The 24,028-nt window shown below is 36.5% G+C and overlaps 1 protein-coding gene across 2 annotated transcripts in view; it reads left to right on the forward strand.

Moving 5' to 3' along the window:
• Positions 1-6,174: 6,174 nt before the first annotated feature.
• LOC149833415 (gamma-secretase subunit APH1-like) overlaps positions 6,175-24,028 on the forward strand; it is an 89,976-nt gene continuing 72,122 nt past the window's right edge. Inside the window, exons 1-2 of one of the 2 annotated variants that reach the window (XM_090015102.1) lie at positions 6,206-6,316; positions 6,664-6,900. In XM_090015102.1, coding sequence (XP_089871228.1) covers positions 6,701-6,900 — 200 coding nt within the window. In that variant the 5' untranslated portion in view covers positions 6,206-6,316; positions 6,664-6,700. Of the gene's footprint in view, positions 6,317-6,663; positions 6,901-24,028 lie in introns of both variants that reach the window. The other variant, XM_090015103.1, reaches the window with a different exon arrangement.

Consider the following 24,028-nt stretch of genomic DNA (forward strand, 5'->3'; position numbering starts at 1 on the left):
CATCGAAATATAATTGTCACATTTATTCATTTTTTTCAACAACTAAGATATTTTCATCAAGAAAATTGTCATTTACTCTAGTTTTCTCATCTATGGGTAAATCTACTAGGTGATCAACTATTGCTTGCCCCCTAATAACTATCTAAGAAATATATTTGAGATCAAACTCCATCAGTAGAACTTGTCATCTTACAAAATTTTCAATCAAGGGTGACTTTTTAAAGACATTTGATTGAATCATCAAGCCTAGGCATGATTCAAACCTCGCATGCTAGCGTATAATGTCTCAATATTTGAGTTGTCTAAATATGATCTAGGCATGTTTTCTCTAACATGTATTTTTACATACTCCAAAAAGGTTTTGCTGATGTAATAGATGACATATTTTGTTTTTTTATCATCTTTATATCGGGCAAGTAAGCATCCCAGTGCTATATTATTGACGAACAGGTACAAGAGTAAGGGTTTAAGGTGGGTTGAGAAGGTATTGTTTCAGTTTATCAAAAGATTTTTGGCATTCTTCATCCCAAACAAACTCAATGCTTTCACACCTAGTGGCTAGGTTGAATACGAATCTTCTAATAGCCTAGATTTTTTTTTGGAGTCCCCTCAATTGCTTGAGGTTGGTGGGTGGAGGCATGTTCACATTGACTTTGATCTTGGTAGTATCTATCTCGATACCGCGTTTGCTCATAATGAAACCAAGAAGTTTACTTTATTCAACACCAAATATGCATTTCTCAGGATTCATCTTGAGTTTTTGTTTTTTTATGCTATCAAGGACTCTTGTCAATGAATCAAGGTGGTCACTTCTAGTTCTAGACTTCACCAAGATATCATCTACGTAAACCTCCATTGAATAATAAATTTGGTCATGAAAGATAACAAGCATGACTCTTTGGCAGGTTGTCCCAATGTTTTTAGACCGAAGGGTATGACATTGTAGCATAAGGCACCCCAAGGTGTGTTGAACGAGGTTTTGGGCTGGTCAGTTACAACTAACTTTATATGGTTGTATTCTAAGAAACCATGCTTGAATGAGAACATTTTTTGCAATGCTATCTACTATGAGGTCCATGTTAGGCAGAAGGAAACCATCCTTGGTTATAGCCATATTGAGGTCCTTAAAATCTATGTAAACTCTGACTTTGCCATGGAGTTTAAGAATCACAGTAATGTTGGCTAACCATTCAGGGTAATCTATGTCTCTAATAAATTCTATTTTTAGCATGTCTTCTAAGCTATCTTTGACTTAAAGTTCTATCCTCTCGTCAATTTTTCTAAGTTTTTGCTTGACTGACTTACAATTAGGATGCAAGATAAGGCAATGCTAGGCAAATTTAGAATCCAAACCCAACATGTCTTGGTATGACTATGCGAACACGTCCTTATAATGGGTTAGGAACTTGACTAATGTTTTGTTTTTCTTCTAGGCTCAATGAGCTTCCTATCCGAACGACTTGAGGGTTCTTTGAGGTGCCTTGATTGTCTTCTATGCTTTATTTCCTAACATTGAAGAAGGGTTCTACTGCCTTTCAAAGATTCTTTTAAACTAATGAAGTTTCGAGATGTCTTTCCTAGACTCTTCATCTTACTTGTTATGCTCCTTGTCTAAACTATCCCTCATGCTCCAAATACTTAGAATGCTTAGTGAAAATTTAAGTGTCAGATTTTTTTTATTTTTATTTTTTGGGTTTCTGAAATATCCATATATTTATGGATTTTTTAATAAGGAACATAAACATTGACAAAAGGGTGAGGTTTGACATAGTCTTCTTGGTTCTCATCCGCAGACACAGGAAAATTATAGAATAAGGAGAGTAATGCCACCTTGTAAACACCCCAGATTTTCCTAGTTTATTTTCAAACACCTTATTTTAATGGATACCAATCCCCTATATATATTATATATTTTCAGATGTTGAATCTAAACTAATCTAATCTAAATATGATGAATATGCAGTGATTAAATAAAACCACATGCAATGCTATGATTCATGACATGCATAAACTAAAACTATGATGAAATGGGGGAGAAGAAGCAAACCGTTGAATTTACCTCCGATGGAAGGGTTGAGAAGAAGAAGTGTTTTTTCTCTCTGAGCTGCATGTATCTCTGTCGACCGAGGCAAGAAGAATCGGTGATAGAAAAGCGTTAAGAGCAAGATGAATCAAATGGAGAAAGGAAGAGAATGGGGGTTGAATTAGTTGAGAACAAAGAAGATGAGGAAGAAAAGAGAAGAGGGAGAAGAGGCCAATGTTTTCTCAGAAGGGAAAAACATGGGTTCCTGCTGGAAAAGACAATTTATAATACAAATATTAGGTTTACATAATTTCTATGAAAGTCCATTTTTTTCCAGAAATTCAAAAACAAGTCTTCCTGAAAAACATGTTTTACAGAAGTGATTTTTCCTAAACTAATTAAAATTAGTAACTACTATTCTAATCTAATTAAACTACAAATTTAGAACTCCTAAATGAAATAAAATATTGAAAATTGCAGGTCAAGCTTTGAAATTGATGATTTTTTAATATTTCCAATTTGATGTAGTTTCTCGAAACTAACAATAAAAAATGAGTTTTTAATGCGATTTTTCTATGCAGCATGCAAAGAACAAGTTGAATAAAATGTAAAATATATGCATGATCAGTTTTACACGTTGAAGCATGGATTTTCTTTATATGAAGCATATTTTGATTTTTGTTACACTTTCTGACATGATTTTTCTAACCGATCAGTTTAGGTGAAAAAATCGTAACTCTCAAACCAGACAACTTGTGGCTAAATCCTTTTATGAAGACCTAAACATTTAGGAGGTGTTTTAGAAAAGGATTAAGTAAGAGTTGTGGTACAAAATTGAAAGTTATGGCTACTATAACATAAGGCATAAATTTTGTCTTGTGTATATAGTTAAATTCGATAGTCGGTTATGAAGAAAATGTAATAAATCAAGGATTTGATATTTCAGGATGATTTTTGGATATGTTATGGTTGTCATATGGAAGAATCTAAGAAAAAAAATTATATTCAATATTTATGAATCCCAAAATCTCACACAAATTAGGTAAAATTTAAGGTTCTACAAAAAAACTGGATTTGGAACTGTCTCATATAGGGTTTAGTCTAGAAAATTCAAAAAAATCATATGTAGTTTTTTAATAAATCTGATTTTTTTAAAAGTTAACAAGTATATCTATCATCAAAATTTTTGAGAGGCTGAGATTCCTCTCAAATTTAGGATGGTGACTGTTGCTTTGCAAAGCAAATTTTTGTCTTGTTCTGATAAAACTAAAAATTTGTTTTTGGTCCTCGAATTACTATAGACAAATGTAAATAGGTCTTAAATTTATCACTTGGAATTGAATGTTAACATTCTTAGGTATAATTAAATTTTGTAGGGCTGAGATGTACTTTGTATTATGGTATAAAAGAGCTTTAAAAAGTCCCAATTTTTTTGCTGTGTACAGTCCCCTGTTTGAGACATGTCATGTCTTGTGAACTTGCTTTGTTTTGAATCATATGCTTGCTTATGATATATAATGTTAGTCATGCATTTTCTAACATGTGATGTTATATGTTTATGCTTTTGCATGATGACATATGAGACTATATGTTATCTTACGAGTTTTGAGCATGATAGATAGACTATGTAATATAAATTGACATACATGTATTATTTATGTTATTTATGGTCACATAGGGCATGCATACACTAGGCTCATGGGTGAGCCTGAGTGCTAGTGTGCACAAAGATAAGTAAATAATTGACATGCTCATAACCAGTTAAGCCTTAAGGAGGCACTATTGGCTCAAGGGTACTTATATGGGGTATAATGGCGAACTCGATCTTGAATGACTATAAATGACCTATGTTGTGTTGTAGTTCTTGTAAGCTTTAACGCTAAGAGCAATTAAACAACTCTAAGTAAAGAATACCTAGTAGCTTAGAGAGGGTAGTGGTAAAAAGTGTTGTAAATGCTTTCAAAGAGCAAAGACGTCTCCATAGGTTTTCCATCCTCGGACGTAAGGACCCAGAGCTACCAAAAAGCCTAGGTAGGTAGTCCATTGCTTTCTAGAATAGGAATCGAGATTCTGCACAGTTCACCGTGGGTTCTCATGGTCATAGACTGCCTTAGTAAAAGTTTACACACTCTTAGAATGTTTGAAAAAATTAAAATACACAAAATAATAAACACCTCATGTGATTACTGAGTGAGAGTTAAGTCCTGAGAGTGTACCTCTAGGCAAGGAAATATGAACAATATAATAATGTATCGAATCCACCAGTACATGTTATGTGTGTTTATACATTCCATGCATGTTTTTGTGTTTTCATACATAAGTTGTAAATATTGGCATACTTGGTCCTGTGTTTGTCTATGATTTTGGATTACTAACTTGTATCGTTACAGGTGCTCCCATGAAATCATGTTACAAATGTTTTAAGTCATGAAAATATGTATGAGATATGTACTCTTTCTATGTCTATGTTGTGAGGTGTTTTTACGGGGTGGCTCGGGTTGACCCCTTACTTTTATAAGTTTTCAGGTAGAGAGTTATGTTGGCTGATGATGATCGGGAGGCTTGAAGCGACGCTAAGAGGGTCACATATTTTTTCTAAGATTCTTTTTTGGGATACTAGCTCAGGACATTTATTATTTGTTTATTTGTTTAATTAAACATTTTTGTCAATTGTAAACTCTGATTATGGAGACTACTTGACATTTGGTTTTGATTTAATTACGTTAAATACATGGTTGGTTTAAGTAACTCGTCTTACGTGTGTGTTTGTGAACTTTATCCCGCTCGATGCTTAAATTAGTTTTCAAATAAGTCTTTCATTGTATCTTTTGAAAAATATCATGTTTAGGGGTTTCAAAAAAAATAAATCCTAAAATTACACTTTAAAATTTAGGGCGTTACAATAAAATAGATGACTAAGTTTTTTATATTAAGTTGCTGTTGATTGTGTGCAATAATTTATAAACCTAGATGTATTTTTTATTATCACCAAAACTTTAGGCATGTCTTTTGAATTTTTTTTTTTAAAACAGATATTTTTTGTGGGTAAATTACTAACTTTATTCTATTAACTCAACATAGGTTAGTGATAACTCATAACAAAAATGTGTCTTTGTAATAGAGAATAAATTTAGGCGTGTTGTTAACAATATTAAAAGTGCAAGGGTGTTTTTCATTATCGCCCAAAGTTTAGATGTGTTTCTGAAGATCTCCTTAAAAAACAAACTAGCGGTGGACATCTGGGTGATTGATCGTTGCCAACTTGACGAACTCATAACACAATCAGGGATGTAAAAGGGCCAGACTCCAGTTGGGTCTAGGCATAATCAAGTCCGACCTACTGAGTTTTGACTTAATCGTATTCAAATTTTGAGTAGGATAAAATGAAATCCAGATCCAACTTGCTTAAAACCTGATATTTACACTTAATCAGGTTCGGTTTTTAATAGGATTCAGGTTTGGGTTTGAATGTAAAACACAATACCAAACTTGAATCCGATTATTAATTGGATCTGAATTTGGCTACCGAATCAGACTCATCGGATTCTGATTTGGGTCAGATGTTGGCTTACATCTGACCCGTTGACATCCCTAAACACAATAGGCAGGGGTCCAACTTGTCTTACTCAACATGGCTCAACCATTACTAGGTCCGGTCAAGTTTGGGTCTCATTAGGTTCAGGTCAGATTGGGCATATTGAACCTCAGCCGAACCCGGGTCGACTCTCATTCAAAAATTTTCTCACCCAAGCCCAGTCTGTTTTATTGTTGGGGCCTGGTCAGGTAGAAACTTTATCAGGTACTTGGTCCAATCTTCAGTCAAAACCCATTGAGAATGCTGGTGCCAAATGCTACGTAAGGGATTTTGACGATATATTGGAAATCTTACACCAAATACTATGTTTTTTTATCAAGATATTAATTATTGTATTTTTTGTATGTTTTAAAATTTTCATATATGTCGAGATTTTTTCCAGGTTATTTTATAAAACAAAAGTTTTAATTTAGCGTCATATTTCGCTGAGATTTTACAAAGAGCGAGGTTTGTGATTTGTGACATCAACTTTTCTCCGGATGAAAAAATGATAGCATTAAGACGGATCTTAACGTTATCATTTCTTCGTTATATTTTGCTGGAGTTCCGCCTGAGAGAGAGAGAGAGAGAGAGAGAGAGAGAGAGATGACGGTCGCAGCGGGAGTTGGGTACTCGTTGATCGCGTTGGGTCCATCCCTCTCCCTCTTCATCAGTGTCATTTCTTCCAAACCCTTCCTAGTTCTCACCGTCCTGTCGAGGTAACGCTTCATTGTCTCTCTATCTCTCTCTCTCTCATTCTTCTTTCTGACGAATTATACCGAAAATATCAAATTTCTATATTTTGTGAAATATGGTATTCTGTTTGAGTCGTTAGCATTTTGTGCCAAGAGTAAATATTTGTGAAAACAAAAAGAAATTCAACGGCAATGAATTTTTGTTGGGTTTATTCTCTTTCCAAATGTTGGGATCGTTTCCATAAAACCCTAACGCCGCCGAATTCGATGTGGGCATTCTGAATTTTTTTATACGGGTGAGAATTTTAGAAGTTATGTTATCTAAACCAAGAGAAAATTGAGGATTTGATCGATTTTCTTTCTAGATGCAGGATCATTAACTTAAGGTTGTGACACTTTAATTTGGTTATGAATATTCTGAAATTGATGAATTGGGGTTCTTTGAGCAATTGGGTAGCTGTTTGTTGGGTTGGAGGAAATGGAGCATCTTTGTCAAAGAAGAGTTTGAACATGGCATGGAGTCTAGTCAGGAAAGTCAACCAGCTCAGAGTCCTAATCTCAACCTGGATAGGACTTCCAAGGAAGGAGAGTTTGCTCAAGTTGGGAACGTGCGTAAGAGATTGAGTCCTAATATTGCTAATTTTCTTAAAGTGGCTGGCCTTTGTTATGTTAATCAGAGAGAGGACTCTTCTTCTCGAAGTTATGTACATTCATAACAATATAAATATTATCTCTCTGAAGAACGTTGAAAGAGTGAGAGAGAGATTTTCCGTGGACGTAGATCCCAACGGACCGAACCACATAACTCGTGTGTGCCGTGTGATTTGCCTACTCGATTCTACCGTGATACCTTCACATGGTATCAGAGTCAGCATCATCACCATCCTTCGTGCTATAAGTTTTCTGGTTTCGGTCTCCCATGGCATCCAATGAAGACAAGAATGTCTCCTCTGAGATAAGTGCTCTTTCTAAGTCTCTCCTTGCAGCTTTTTTCCAGCTCCAAACAACTTCTAATATTTCCTTGGAACTAAATTAACTGTTCAGAACTATGCTTTGTGGGCCTCTCAATTTAGATCCTTGTTAATTTCATATGATTTTGATGGTACATAGATGACTAAGCCTAAACCGAATGACGTGAAAAGAGAAAGATGAAAAATCTGTTCCCAATCTTTGATTATATCGTGTGGAGGAGGCATGATTAACTTCTTCTAAGTTGGATCATCTCCTCATTATTCGAATCTATCCAAACTCAGGTCGTTGGTCTTGAGACTTCTTACAAAGTCTGGAAAACTCTCAAAGACTCCTATGCTGCCCATTTGAGAATCAAGGTCATGCAACTTAAGGAACAAATGCAGCGCATTAAGAAGGTTGGAAAAAACATAGATGATTATGATAAAAAAGCCAAGTTGATGTCCCATACCAAAGGCTGATCTAGTTCTCTTTGTTTAGAGGGTTGCCCCAAGAATATGACTCTCTCAGGGTGTCTCTATTTACTAGAGATCGCTCCATATCGAGCTTCTGTAACGACCCCAACTTCTCCTCATGAAAAGTGGATTTTTTTTTAAAACAATTGCGGAAACCAAACCCAAGGATTTAGGGTCTCACCGATTTAATAATTACCAAACCACAAGAGATAATACATTGAATCAACGAAGGAAAATAACCAACTTTATTAACCAAATTTAGTGAATGTCATAAAAATAGAAATATATAAATAGTCTGTAACATAGAGCCACTTTGTCAAAAACCTCAGAACATGTCACGGAAACTCGTAGGCTTCATGTAGCAGTCAGCCCTATCACTGAGCTCCCGGTCCTGAAAAACATTTTAAAATACAGGGTAAGAACAATAGTTCTTTATGCAAATTCTTCTAGAAATTCAAACAAAAAAGGAAAGAGTATAAACCAAATTCATGCATAAATTCAGAGAAATATAACAACAACAATTTTATAATCAATTTACCATTCAAGCATTTAAAAAAGTACCATGCAATAACATTTTTCATACGAAATAGAATAAGTATGAATGCATGAACTAATGCAGAATAATAAAGATGCATGATTCAATACATATGCATGAATAACTTATTAAGTTATTATCAGAGTTTTTTTTGTATGCATGTCTTTATCAAATGCGTACAATTTTAGTTCAACTTTTCATTAAACCCGTAGATACTCAAAACATGCACAATAATTCTCGAAGTCCAAGTTAGGTTCTTAGTTGTAGCTTAACACATAATTTTTATTTTATTACTGAGTTTCACATTTGTTCTTCGACCAATATTAGAAATCAACACCATCCATCAGAACATTATAAATCAACATCTAATGTCGGGACATCAGGGAAATTAGCATCCACTGATGCCAATGACACTTTATTGGTATACCAATACACATGCGAACAAATGCTTTCAACATACATTATCATGATCCATTTCATGCATAAACATCCAAACATGCACATGATCATATTTATGCAAACATCAAAATAACTTCAGAATTTTCATGCGTATGATATACACATTTATGCAAACATGATCAAATCATAATCAATTTTACGTATCATCTCAAATGGATACGTACATGACTAAACTCATGCACTTAGACAACCATGCATATTTTTTTTTCGGGCATTGTGGAAAAACATTCATTTCCAGCATGCTGGCTGTTATGTACATAATCATAATCATGTACATGGGTCGGCCAAACCACATGAAACTATATTTATAACATATACAACATGCTCGCTGCACAACAATATAAAGCTGAAACATATAGTTATTTACAAATGCATTAACATGTATTTCGATTAGCATAAAGCGAAATAATGCGTCAGATGCATGAGCATGTAATTTAGAACATGACATTCCAATCCATGGGCATAAACAACCAAGTTTGAATCAATACCAAGGATATTCAGTTGTTGGACAGCATGTAACAAAACATGTTTGAAAAGAAAGATTGATAGAACATGTGTTCGGTGAAACCTGGACCAGAATTGCATATATGTAGAACTCAACAAGTCTAATCAGATTTGCGTGCATATCAAGCTAAGGAAGTCTGATCAGATTTGCATACAATCAAATCTGAAAAAAAGTGTATATATATACATAGGCATGAACAAAAATAAATTCTGAATCATATGATCTAATATCAGAACATGCTGAAAATATAGTCATCAACGAAGGATCGTATATATATATATATATATATATATATATATATATATATATATATATATATATATATATATATATATATATATATATATATATATATATATATATATAAATTGGAAAGTCTGATCAGATTGCACGTCAAAACAATAGGCAGATCTGATCATATTTGTACATTATAACCTCTGGGCATATTTGATCAGATTTACACACCAAAACAGTGGATCAGATTTGCACATCATAACAACTCTGCAGATCTGATCAGATTTGCACATCGAAACAGTGGGCATATCTGATCAGATTTACACACCAAAACAGTGGGCAAAACTGATCAGATTTGCACATCATAACAATTGAGTAGATCTGATTAGATTTGCACATCGAAACAGTGGGCATATCTGATCAGATTTGCACGCTAAAATAGTGGGCAGATCTAATCAAATTTGCACATATGCCACGCAGTACAAAGCTAGACATGAATAGAGAAATCGGTAAATTGATATATTTTATATAAGATTTACAATATGAATCGGCAGACATATATGTACTTATTTTATGATCTAAAATACATATATATATATATATATATATATATATATATATATATATATATATATGTATGTATCAGATTCAATGCATGAATCAGCTGAAATCGATATGCATTTTTCAGATTAAAAAAAATGTGAACTAAAATACATATGTATCAGATTCGAAGCAGAAATCAACTGGTAAAGACATATATACATGCATCAGATTCAAACACGAACCAATTGATATATATATATATATATATATACATATATCCTCTGACTTGCAAATAAGCATATAAATTCAAGTTACAAACATGATCAACATTCTGATCGTATATACATGCACATATATGAATCAACTCATAAAATCAACAAACGGAAATTTAAACACTTATTTTTATATAGTTCATGCTCATGGGCTCGATAACTGTAAATACTCTAAGCAGTTTTATGAATCAAGAAATTGGTACATAAAAATAGATAAGTCTAAATCACTGTCCATGAAATGAGCAACTAAACAAATACATGATCAAATTTTCTGAAATCGGTAACTAAACAAATACATGATCAGATTTCCTAAAATCGGTAACTAAACAAATACATGAAAACGTCATTTAATGCATGTACACTTACACATTTTTAATTCAGATATCCCTTTTTCATCTAAACTTACATATGAACCCGATTTAAACATATTTCTTCCTGTAAGAACCTAAAGAGAAACCCGCACCTTAGTTGAACGTGGTAAAAAATCGAAAAACAACGGATATTGAAGGAAAAATCTGAATTTCTTCCTCTCTTTCCTCCTCTTCTTCTGCCTTCCTTGCTTTTTCCTTCTCTCTTTTTTCTTTCTTTCTTTTCTTCTCTCTCTCTCTCTCCTCCTTTTCTTCTCTCTTTAGAAAATGAGTTCTAGAGAGAGAGAGGAGTTAGACCTATATGTATATATTTTTTGGTCTTCTAGAGAGAGGGTGATGTCCCCTCTAGAGTCCTATCTATAAAGGATAGAGTTCTACAAATCTAACTACTATTTATCCTCTTATTATCTCTTATATTTTATTTTGTTTTTTAATTAATTAGAGATCTATCTAGAATACCTATCTAGGTAGAGTTCTACACCATGTACATCTCCACCTTATCCAATAAATACAATTTCAAAATTTAATTAATTGATATTTTTATTAATTATTTAATATTTAATTATTAAATAATTAAATTTTAAAATATTCGAGAGAGTGTCGCCCCCCTCTGAAAGCCCTCTCAACGTGGAATTCTTGCTCAATTTAACCTTTAGATTGAATTTCAAGTTTTAAATTGGTTGAACTTGGATTTCGGATCTGGATCCAGATTCAAGATCCAAATCCATATGAATCCCAACCTGGATCAGATCTTAGTTAATATGAGTCTTGGACTGGGTCCAGATCCATATCAACTTGGATCAAATGGATCGGATCCGATCTGATCAAATCCAAAAAATATAAAAATAGAGGCAGGTCATTTTTAAAAATGCAATTTTTGCGCCAATTGTAACCCGATTTCAAACAAATGAAAGTCAAAGTTCTCAGAATTACGAGACGCATCTAACGATATACTTGATTTTTGCCTTTGAATTTCGTTTTAATTTAACCTGAATTTTGCTCATTTTTTGCTCAAATTTAAAGGTTAAAAACAAAAAGTTTCTCAAATATTATTCGTCTCAACTAGGTCTTGTAAGTGGGCCCTGGGCCACGCCCAGATCCGGCTGATGTCACCTACAATTGAGAATATTTTCTATGATTTTTATCAACTTTATAAAATACTTAGCCAAAATTTCAGAAATTCAGAATTTAAAACTATGGAAAAACACACGATATTACAACTTCACAGTTTGCTTCTTGCCCACGAAGCACACCTTGTTAATAATAATTCTGATGTGACCCATGAAGCTAATGTTGCATAGCGTAACAACCAAAGTTATACTCAAAAACTTTAGAGGAGATCAAGGCTATCAACAGGGTCAGGGTTGTGGCCGGTACAATTGACAGCCTGCCTATTTCAATCAGTCAGGTCGATCAGGAAACTCCAACCAGCCGTCCAGTTCAAGTCAGCCAGTCACTTGCCAGTTTTGTGATAAAGTTGGCCATACCGCTATGATATGCAGGGCCATCCTTGGAGACAGCCAGGATTTAGCACCACCTCACGCTTACCTTGTTGTACCTGTTGTCATAGGAGAGGACACCTGGTATCCTGATTCTGGAGCATCCCATCATATTTCTCCATATTTAAAATCTCTGTCACTTCATTATTCAGAATATCAAGGGAATGAATGTGCGTATTGGAAACAATACAAGTTTAAAAAAAATTTCATATTGGTAATTATGTTCTTGATTTTGGAAAGTCTTGTTTTTTGATGAAATATATATTGCGTGCCTAATATGACTAAAAAGCTTATTTCTGTGCGAAGATTCTCCAAAGACAATTAAGTACTGTTTGAGTTCCCACCTGAAGATTGCAGGATCAAGGATATGAAGTCCGGGAATGAGCTGGTTCATGGGCGTGCTAAGGATGGTCTTTACTTTATTGACTCTTTTAGCATTAAGAATAAGTATGCTCATGTTAGTGAAAAAGTTGATATCGAAAGGTGGCATAATAGACTTGGCCATGCAAATTTGAAAATTGTTCAGTTTATTATGTTTTTTCTGCTTGTCAAGTGGGAATGAGAAAACGCCACAAACAATCTTTCTCAATAGTGTCTTACAGCAAGCTCGACCCTCTTACGATTTTGTTCAGTGATGTGTGGGGATCGACCCCTGTTACTTGTTGTGATGGGTCTAGATATTATGTTATTTTTGTTGATGCATGTACACGATATACTTGGTTTTATCTTTTGAAAAATAAATCGGTGTTAAGTGTTTTTCAAAGGTTCAAGGCTCTTGTTGAAAATGTTGTTGATAAGAAAATCAAGTTCTTGCACACGAATGCTGGTGGTGAGTTCAAGACTCTTTGTAACGCCCCAAAATTTCGACTTGTGATTTCGAAAACCTTATCGAAAAACCTTTCAAAGATTTAAAGTTTAATATTTAAAAACAACAGCGGAAGACATTTAGAAAGGAACACAAGTCAACAATCCTGGGTACGTTAGCTGAAAAACCATCATTTACATGTACAACATCTTAAAGGAATTTAAGAAATAAGGCAATCGATTAAAATCTGCAGTTTATTACAAAATGAGCCTTTTATTCCAAAGTTCAATAAATCTAAGAAAAACTCCAAAAAGTCCCAGAGCCAAGCCGCCAGCAGAAAGAAAATGAATCTTGATCCACGTTGCACCACGCCATCGGCCGCCAGTGAAGTCCTACTCCTCACCTGCCCATGAAATGGGTCAGTTTCATAACAAACTAGTAGGTGCACGAACAGATAAGTAGAATGAAAATAAAACAGGACATTCATGAGATAAGCAATTATGATATTTAAGCAATTAAAACAGTTGTAGTCTATTCTAGCAAATGTAATAAGTGCAAAGAGAAGCAGTGTAAGTCTCAGTCATCTATATCTATTCCTGAATATATTCTTTAAGTTCTGATATTAACTGGCCTGTGGGTACGCACAGACGCGAAACGTAGAAACAGCCGAGACCGATCCGGGGGTTTATTATGTCAGGTGTTTTCATTAACCCGGATGGCTGACTGAGTCCGCTCCTAAGGGGACGGTCAGTGACCAAGAGAGTAAATCTCCAAAGGCATTCGTGGCCCATGGATGCATCCAACTTCTGCAGAAGTGCCTGGGAGTTACCACCTAGGATAATTTATGGTAATCCCAATTCCCCTAACTCCGATGACTGGGGAAAACCGAGTCTTTTGCTCGTGGGGTGGTTAACAACCTGTCCATCGAAGTCTTTGTACCATCCATCCTCTCCCTTGATGAACCGTGAAGATCGGATGGGTACGATGGGGGTTTCTTAACCGCCGCCCCATCCTACATGCTCTGGTCTATTAGACCCACTCGAGCATCTTGCCTGTGAAGGCGAATGGTCACCTTTTTATGTGATCTCAGCCTTTTGCTAATTGCACTCATCGAGGTTGCCACAACCTCATCATCCCACCATCGTAACCCACATGAGACGTACTTGTCCAAAAGTATGATCGTACCTCCCCAGAGGTACAACTACGATGAGAGGGCAGCATAATGGTTTATGATTCTTTGGTTCATACATAACATGAATTGCTCTCTGAGCAGAGGGGCCTGGGGAGGCCGGTATCATCTCATGGATATCAATAAGGAATTTCTTAATCACTTTGAGGTACTGAATGACCTCCCGTACTATTGTATCATACTTTTCTTCAGGTCTAATTACCAAAGTAAATTTGTGGGTTCTCGATAGATAGCCTATCACGAGGTTTTATAAATGTCTGTATTATGCTTGGCATGCTCGAATACTAAGAATCAAGAAGTCACCTCCAAGATTCATCAGGCAATAATCAATAAGGCATTTATAGTAACTTATAATAGTGAGCCAGGCGAACATACAGGAATAAGGTCTTTCTAGCAATGAGTCTACTCATAGAGCTTCAACAATAAGTATGAAATTTCAAAAGAATACAGATACAGAAACACAACACAGACAATCACCAGTTAGGAAATTCTACGAGTGAGAATGCATGCCAAATAAACTATTCTATCACAAAATCCTTATAATTTTATTTCATTCTTACAAACCCATCGTGCGACTTTCCCCTACCTCGGGATGTCGTGCAGCTGCGTGCGTCTACGCGTGTAGATGATACGAGGCTCGGGCCGCGGAGCCAGAGCGAGGGGGGTTCCGATGCGAGGTCTGCAACAGGGTGAGTATTCAATAATGATAATTTAATTAAATGGTGCGACGGGAGCAAGGGTAGGATTAAGTGACCGGGGATACCGGCCCCTTCTAGACAGAACAATAAAAGGCAGGGCCCTCGGCCCTTGCCTGACGAAATAGGGAATGGCAGGGGCCTCGGCCCCTGACTGACAATAATAGCGAATGGCAAGGGCCTCGGCCCCTGCATGACAAAACGCGAAGGGCAGGGCCCTTGCCCCAGCCACACAGGTCACGCATGGCAGGGGTCTCGGCCCCTACCTCAAGAACAGGGAAAGGCAGGGCCTCGGCCCCTGCCTGGTACAAACCGAATGGCAAGGGCCCTGGCCCTTGCCTGACAAAAATGAAGAAATGGCAAGGGCCCCAGCCCCTGCCAGTCGAAAATGAGGAATGGCAGGGGCCCCAGCCCCTGCCTGACGAATCAAGAGACGGCAGGGGCCTCGACCCCTGCCAGTCAAAAATGAGGGATGGCTGGGGCCCCAGCCCCTGCCTGACGAATCAAGAGACGGCAGGGGCCTCGACCCCTGCCAGTCAAAAATCGCGGAGCCGCAGGGTCAAGAGCGGCAGGGGGGTATTCCCTGCCCTCTCAGAAGCCAGGGGCCAGCAGGGGGGTGAGCCCCTGCCAGCCCAACAAAATAAAGGGCGACAGGGGCATTGCCCCTGCCAGCCTAAACAGGAAGGCGGCAGGGGCACTACCCCTGCGCGCCAGAACACAAGAGGCAGCGGGGCGAGCCCCTGCCTGCCGAAAAAAACAAGAAGCGACAGGGGCATTGCCCCTGCCTAAAGGTGGTCGAAAGGTGGCAGGGGAACTGACCCTTGCCGAAAGAGAGACCGGGGTGGGGGTGACAGGGAGGGAAACCGACCTCCCGTCAGTTTCCCTGTCACCCACAGAGGTGAGGGAGTGTCGCAGGGGCCATTGGTCCCCTGCCGGCACTCCGGCGCACCCCCAGAGGGAAGAGGGGACGACAGGGGCCTTGCAGGCCACCTGTCGGCCCTCCGGTGATTACCGGAGAGGCAGGAGGGCACGGCAGGGGCTGTGCGCAGCCTGCCGGCCTCCCGACGAGGTGACAGAGAGGGGGGGTGAGGAAAAGAAGAGGGAGGAGAAGAGAAGAACGACGTACCTGGAGGGGTGGTTCCCGGCGTCGGCGGCGGGCGCAGCAGGGAAGAAGACCGGCGCGGGGGGGGGGGGGGAAGGAAGCTCGAGAGGGGAGGCGTGCCTCCCCTCGCCCTCCAGCAATGCTCATAAAGAGCTCTGGGGGTGATGAAAGGGGAAACCTCGGTGGGTTTCCCCAATCAACCCGAAAACGAAGGGGAAGAAGAGGGGGGTTGCGGCGCTCGGGACCCTGCGTCGGGTTTTTTTAAAACCCTAAATAAAAAGGGGCCCGGGTCGGGTCCGGACCCGACCCGGCCTGGGTCCAAACAGATTTTTTTTTAAATGGGGTTTTACACTCTTGATCCTTTCTTGAGCTACCGTGGTATAGGACATCATGTTTCATTCTCATACTCGGGAACAAAACGGCATATTTGAACGAAAGCATAGGAGTGTTGTTGATATAGGGCTCACCCTTATGGCACAAGCTAGGAACTGAGCATGGTACAACCACAGAAGTTTTGAAGATCCTCGTTTTCAAGGCTATGTTTGTAAACTCCACAAGGATTTATATGGCTTGAAATAGGCCCCTCGAGCCTGGTACCAGGAACTGAGCAATGCTCTTATTAAATGTGGATTTGAGGGCTCTAAAATTGACCCATCATTGTTTGTTTTCTGCAAAAATGGTTTGCATGTTCGTATTCTTGTTTGTGTTGATGATATTCTGATTATTGGGAACTCAAATTCTTTTGTTCAAACTCTTATTAAATCCATTGGAGAGCAGTTTGCTTTAAAGGATTTGGGTCTGCTGCCCTACTTCTTGGGAATAGAAGTTGTGCATACATCTCAAAGCTTGTTTTTGTCTTAGAGGAAGTACATCATGGATATGCTCATAAGGTCCAGTATGGTTGATGCAACACCCATATCGACTTCTATGATGTCATCCACTAAATTGCCAGCTTTAGGTGTAATATCGCGTATTTTCACACTTAGTTAAATTTGAGATTTTTGAAAATTTGGCCGGGTATAGAAGAAAAATCAGTAGATTCTCGATTTAGGCCGATGCTTTGGAGTCTGGGCTTGGCCCAGGTCTCATTGTCAATGCCTAAACAAGCTACTCAAAACGTGAGAAAAAGTTTTATTTTCGACCTTTAAATTCAAGCGAAATTCGTGTTATTTTTGAGCGAATTTCGAAAGCGAAATTTGAGTTATATATCGTTGGATGCATCTCAAAATTCTGCGTAATGATATTTTATTTTCCTTGATAAAGGCTACGGTTGGCCAGAAAATTGCATTTTTTCGAAAAAGAAGCAGTTTGTCGTTTTAGATCCCTATTTGGATCAGACTGGATTTGATAGATTTAATCCAAATTAATATGGATCTGGACTCTATTCAAGACCCATATTAATCTGGATTTGATCCAGCCCAAGACTCATTTGGATTTTTGAGATGGATTTGGATCTTGAATCCGGATCTAAATCCAAATCCATGCCCAACGATTTTTTCAACTTTAAATTCATTAGAAACCTTTAAATTTGAGTTAATTAATGTTAAGAAGTCTCCCAAGTTAATTTGGCAACTTTTGGAAGCTTCTGAAATTTTATTTATTATTTAATAATAAATAAATACATAAATAATTAATTAATTTAATTCTAAAATTTTATTTTTGATACTTGTTTAGGACTCTTACTAGAGCCCTTAAACATACCTAGAAGCCTCTAAGAAGGTTTTAGAAAACCTATTAAAATAAAACTTTGAAAAAGTCAACTTGGAGAGTTTCGAAGTTTTCAGAACTCTAAGAGAGAAGAGAGTTCCATATGGGACTACACTCTCTTCTCCAGCCCATCTAGAAGGGGCTGGAGAAGGGAGGGGGGCGTCCCCCCCTAGAGTTCTATAAATAGATAAAAAAAAGAAAGAGAAAGAGAAGGAAAAAGAGAGAAAGAAGGAGAGAAAGATAGAGAAAGAGAGAAAAGGAAAGGAAAGAAGAGGAAGAAGAAGAAGGCTACCTTCTTCAATCATCCATCATTTTCAACCATCCATTAGTGTTCTTCTTTCAATCTTTGCGTAAGGTACGGGTCTTTCTCTTGTTTCGAACGAGAAAAAGAGCATGATTTTGTATTCCATGCAATATTTTAGTGAAAACCATGGGAAAAGAGTAAATTTGGATAGTTACTCTAACATGGGTTTTATGTTTCTCTTCTTTGAGGTTTGTTTTGGGAAAAATGATATATATTAATGCATATATTCATATATGTATTTGATTTTTGCAATGCATTCTTTTCGTTGATTCTTGTTTCGAGAGGCTCAATAGGGGCTAACCTGGGCCCTGCCAGGCCAACCACTCGGCCCAGGCAACCTTCTTTTTGTTAAAAAAAAGGGGTTTAAATTTTTGCTGGGTCGGCTGGCAGCCCAGTTGAGTGGTACCTGGCTAGCTGCCAGACCCTGGCAGGAAGCCCACAAGCCGATCTGGGCCTGTGTGGTGACTGCCAGGCCCAGTCGACTGAGTCGGCTGGGTAGGAGTCGAGCCCCAGCTGACCCAGTCGGTTGGGTGGTGACAAAGAAAAAAAAACTTGTTTTAAAAACAAAAGATTTTTTTTAAGGAAAGGATTTTATGTATGCTCTGTTTTGTCTGGAAAATTTCCCATACTTTATACGTGCTTGGTATGGTCGAGTATGTATTGGTGAAGTTCAGATGGATATATGTAAATCCCTTGTGTATGGTCATATGAACCTGAAAAATAAAATAAATGCAGTTTGGCGGGAATATTTCCAGATTCTTGCTCATGAAAATAAACCGGTTATGTTATGTATGTTCAGGGTATTATTACAAAATTGTTTCATGAATATATGCATACCGTTGGTACCTACTTGTGCTGGTATAGAGAGTCAGTCATGCATGTAAATATTTAGAATATGCTAAGTGTATTAGACTTAATCCTATGCATTCAAAAGGGTGATATTTCTCTCATGCTTAGAATTGCTATGTGACACATGTTCGAGATATTGTTGTAAGGATGTTTACTTGTGCATGTACATACATGAAATTGAGATGTTTTTGCATGATCAAAATGGCATGATTGTTTGCATGTTTTAATTGGAATGATTCATGAATAAAAGCATGCAAGCATGCGTTTAACATGAATGTGTGAACTCATGCGCATGCATATGAATATTATTGTTTCGTGCACATCTCTGAAACTTGCATATATGAATGTGCATTGAGAAACATTCAAAAGTAATGCATAGTGGCATGTTGTTCATGATTTTTGCATATGAATGCATCGATGATCAAAATGGATCATCATGGGCTGTGTGAGCCTTGAGCTTGAGTTGTTTTTTGTTTTAGTTGTTCTATGCATTGCAAAAATCAATTGTGATATTATTGTTCTTATTGCACTGTTCTATGTTGCCATAGGTTGTGTTCCCGTGAAGTGTTTTCCATAAATGTAATCTACGTTTCCTGGTTGTCCCTTCTGTAGTATGAGAATCTTGGATATTGCGGTTTTGGGGAACCGTGAGGATATTAAAATTTCGTGAGCATTGTTGTTGCCCCTGAACCCGATATTGAGGTTATTCTCCTAGCCACGGTTTTAGGGAAAATCCGCCACTTTGCCTAGGGGTGGTATGTAAACACAGTTGTTGTTTTGATATACCAAGAAAGTGACACTTGTGGATTTAGATGTCCCTGGTGTTTCGACATTAGATTTGGATGTCTAATGTTCCGAAAGCTATTTCGGTCGAAGGTTAAGTTTGAAACTCAGTAATAAAATACAACTTATGTGCTAAGTTACCCTAGAAACTCTACTTGACCTCGAGAATTTTTACCCGTTTGGAGTATCCGCGGGCAACAATAATTAAAAAGAGGAACTTAAATTGTAAGCATTTAATAGAGACATACATATTAAAAGAAAACTCTGATAAAAGATAATAATTTATTCATGCATGTGCACTGAAATCATGCATATTCTTGCTATGCATTAGATCATGCATATTTACTTGTTTCCTTAATTGTGATATATTGGTGAATGCATGTGCACTGAAATCATGCATATTATTGCATGCTAAATGTCTTTATTGCTTAATTTGTGGTCCCTGTTTTTGTTAATTGTTCTCTATTGCATAAATAGTTAATTGAGTTATGAATTTGTCATAATTGCATCTCTCTAAAATATTGTATGAATCTTATTATGTTCTTTTTTCTTATTGGTTTCATTAGAGGGATTCATACACAGAATTCTTTGGATTCTGACACCCTTACTTTTGTATTTTTCACAGTCTCAGATGTCAAGTGAGGTGACTTGCTTTGAGAGGAGCTACGAGGGAACTACACGATTGCTTGACAGATACCTTTGGATAACGTGACTCTTCTTTTTGCTTTATTTATATTTTATTTGCTTATGTCTTAGACTTTATACAATTTAATAAATAAAGTTTGTGATTGATTTGGATGGTGGGTATAAGATCCCTTGTGGCGGCGGTTGTGTTTAACTGTAAGGGCTTCGGGTTTCTGGGAGTGTTTCCGCACTTGTTTAAAAAAAAATGTCATTTTTTCACGAGTATGAGTTGGGGTCGTTACAGGTTTGGTATCAGAGCCCACCATAAAATCTTATATTTTACCATATTGTTGTACCAAAATTTCTATCTTTTGCTAATTGAGCCCTGTTCAAGAATGTCAGCAAGTCGTGCCTTGTGCTCTAAAGCAGTCTCCTTCATTAGTAAGGCTATGAGGTACTTTTATGAAAGTATGTGAATTCATGGTTTAATTCTTAATTTTTGCAATATGAATTAAGAAATTGTGATGTGCTTGTATATTGTATTTATTGTAAATGTACGGGATCAATCCTAAGAGGGTAAGGTTGATCAAGGTATAACCTTGCAAAATTTATATGTTTTAGATGTATCGACGCAAGGACGCTTCGACTTTTGTTGGTGCTCTCGCGGATTGGCAGGAGCAAAGAGATTTCATGATGAATGCCCTCCACACACTGACAAAGACCATGATGGCGCAAGCGATACAAGCAACTTGTAACACCCTAAAAATTTTAACCTTAATTATAATTCAAATATTGAAATTTCGAGACCATTTTTTTTTAATAAGTATAAGTAAATCAGATTTTATAATCCAGAAACGATTTTTAAAAACTGTTAAGACTTTGGGCGCGGTTACACTAAAGATAACAATCAAATCAAAATGTACGGGATATACACGTTTCAAATCACGTACAATATAAGACTGAAATATGAAGAGTTTTAATTTCATTTCAAATCAGAGTATGAAAACAATACTTCAGTCTCTACATGATCAAATACTTAAAATAAAAAGATCATAAATACCAATATCGCAAGGTAAGAGTGGACCCTCGAAGATGCAGCTCGACCAGCCCTTTGCTCCAACTACTCATCATACTTTACCTGCATTACCTGTCCCCCATAAAACGGGGTCAGACTCGCTAAAGTCTAGTAAAGCAACCCAAACTCAAACTTAAAGAAACATATCAAACATTTAAAGGTAAAGATATATTATTCATCCATCGTCAAGTGATAGACAAGGGAACAACGTCCTATGAGTCATTCATTTCAAGCATTCAAACATAAAACATTTAAAAGCATTTCATCACTTAATATTCTATTCAACCTTAACTCACGTAATACAACATAATCTATATGCATTCAAATCATCGCATAAAAATAATATATATATATATAAGACATTCAGATCATTGCATCATTTTCATATGCATTCATAATTCTTATAAACAATAAGTCAAATCACATTTGACCATTCCAACGCAAAACACACTCACATACCTTATAAGTAATTTAGTTAGATATTCATGATACACATCAATCATGATACATAGGTGTGAGACAATCGTAATGCAATCATTTGCAATGAAACTATGTAGGCGTGATGTATCATTCACCTAATAAGTCAAAACTAGTCATTTATAGGCGTGATGTGTCATTCACCTATACGCTAACATAAGCGTCAAAATCATAACCTCATGTCAAGATCTAAAATCAATAAGGATTTGATTATCATATCTGAGTTCAATATATAATCATGCTATAATAGAAAAGCCAAATCTATATATTCATAACTGGCTATCTCAATCAACTCAGAAGATCATCACAATTCATCATAATATTTCATTTATTCATAATAAAGATTTATAAAATCCATGTCGGATCACCTGGTATGGGAAATGTACAATCTCACAAGGAGTTACCTCCCTAGATGAATAGTCTGCCTAGTTTTGGACAATGCACTTCCTCACAGGAATATACCGTCTTCGTGGGCTACCCGCTCTTGGACAATGCACTTCCTCACAAAGACTTACCGCTCTAGTCGGATTACCTGATCTGGTCATGCACACCCTCACAGAGAATCCTTTGGGAACAGTTCCTCAATGGGTAACTTATCCAGTGAAAACTATTGTGATACATGCATCAATACAATTGACCACTCTCAGGGTCGATAGCCATCAATACGGGCATAAACATGTATACAATCAAAGCATCACATCATACATCACTTCATATGACATTAAAATTATAAAACCATACATTTAACTAATAAGGCTTCGTGAACCAAAGTTCACTATTGAACTTAAACATTTATCGCATGCATTCATAATTTCATTTCACGTGGCATTTAAATCATATCATACAAAAGCATATTATCCTACGCATCATATCATCGTCACAAAGAACATTGCACTTCGTAAATTGAACCTCGAAGCATGCGTAAACAAAACATGAGTTCTATGCATGCATACGTGAACATGCACATTTCATAATACGAAGCAACTAAACCTCAACATATATAACTCCTACGTAGTTCAAGATTTGTATACACGATAAAAGTCATATGCATTTTTCACCACATGAATCAATATATCACCTTAGATATAATTGTGTAAGGGTTGGTCAAAATCTCATTGACCATCCTACTGTACATTATACGCATATATTTTTCAAGCAAACAAGACATACAAGATCAAAACAATTTATAACATTCACATGCATTCTTTCATACAAGAATAAATGAGTCCATCATATGACAAGACAATATATATAACATTCACATTATGCATCGAACAAGACTTATACATATCTATAGTAGTTATATGTGCACCATGTATCAAATTCATACAAACACATAAAGCAACATAGTATGTGCAAACCAAAGTATGATGGCACACATTGCGTATATATTATACATTCATAAGTGCACGGGCATTCAAACCCACACACAAGTGTACCTGCAGCAAACACACTTCATATTCCGTTAACTACAATCATGACAAGCATGATCTCCGAATTACAATCACAAGAGTCTTATATATCCATAACTAAGTGAAGTGTGTGAGCATAACTTATATTTGCAGTTCATTTAAATATTCAGTGCAACGACATCATGCTTATACAATTAGTGCCTAAACATGCTCTCTACAAGTTCAGTTAAGGTATCTTACCTTAATAATGTGAAGAACAATGAATCAAAACTCAAAAGTTCAAGGAGTTTCGAAGTTCGCATAGACCGCTACCCAAGTAATACAATGAACCATTCGTCTGCGATCGCAAATGCCAAAAAATAAAAAAAATGCCAATTATAACATGATTAGCCAAAAATAACAAATTACCCTATAAATCATTACCAAGAGCCAAATAACACACAAATACACTCAAATAATTTACAAACTCTATCAAAAATATATTTAAATATTATATATATATATAAATAGTGAGTTATAGCCCAAAATAGTTCTATAAATGCAAATTATACCCTGATTGACTTGAATGAACAAATGAATATGTAATAAATAAATAAATGAAATTCAAAAGCTAGAAACACATTTCTAATTTGGAGATAAAAAAATGAGTTCTTTATTTATTAATAATCCTTAAAAATTATGGGTTTTACACAACTACTTGTGTCCATCCCGCTAAGGTTGTTCTGAACCCCGATGGCGTTACTGTTAAATTGTAATCCATAAGACAATGTATTTTCTAATATATATTTTATATGTATAAAAGAAGATATATATATATATATATATATGTACATGTATCCATCTACTTATATATATAAAATATATATTTCTTTCTT

This window comes from Nuphar pumila, chromosome 7, assembly GCF_984573655.1.
Source record: "Nuphar pumila chromosome 7, dmNupPumi1.hap1.1, whole genome shotgun sequence".
NCBI classification, from domain to species: domain Eukaryota; kingdom Viridiplantae; phylum Streptophyta; class Magnoliopsida; order Nymphaeales; family Nymphaeaceae; genus Nuphar; species Nuphar pumila.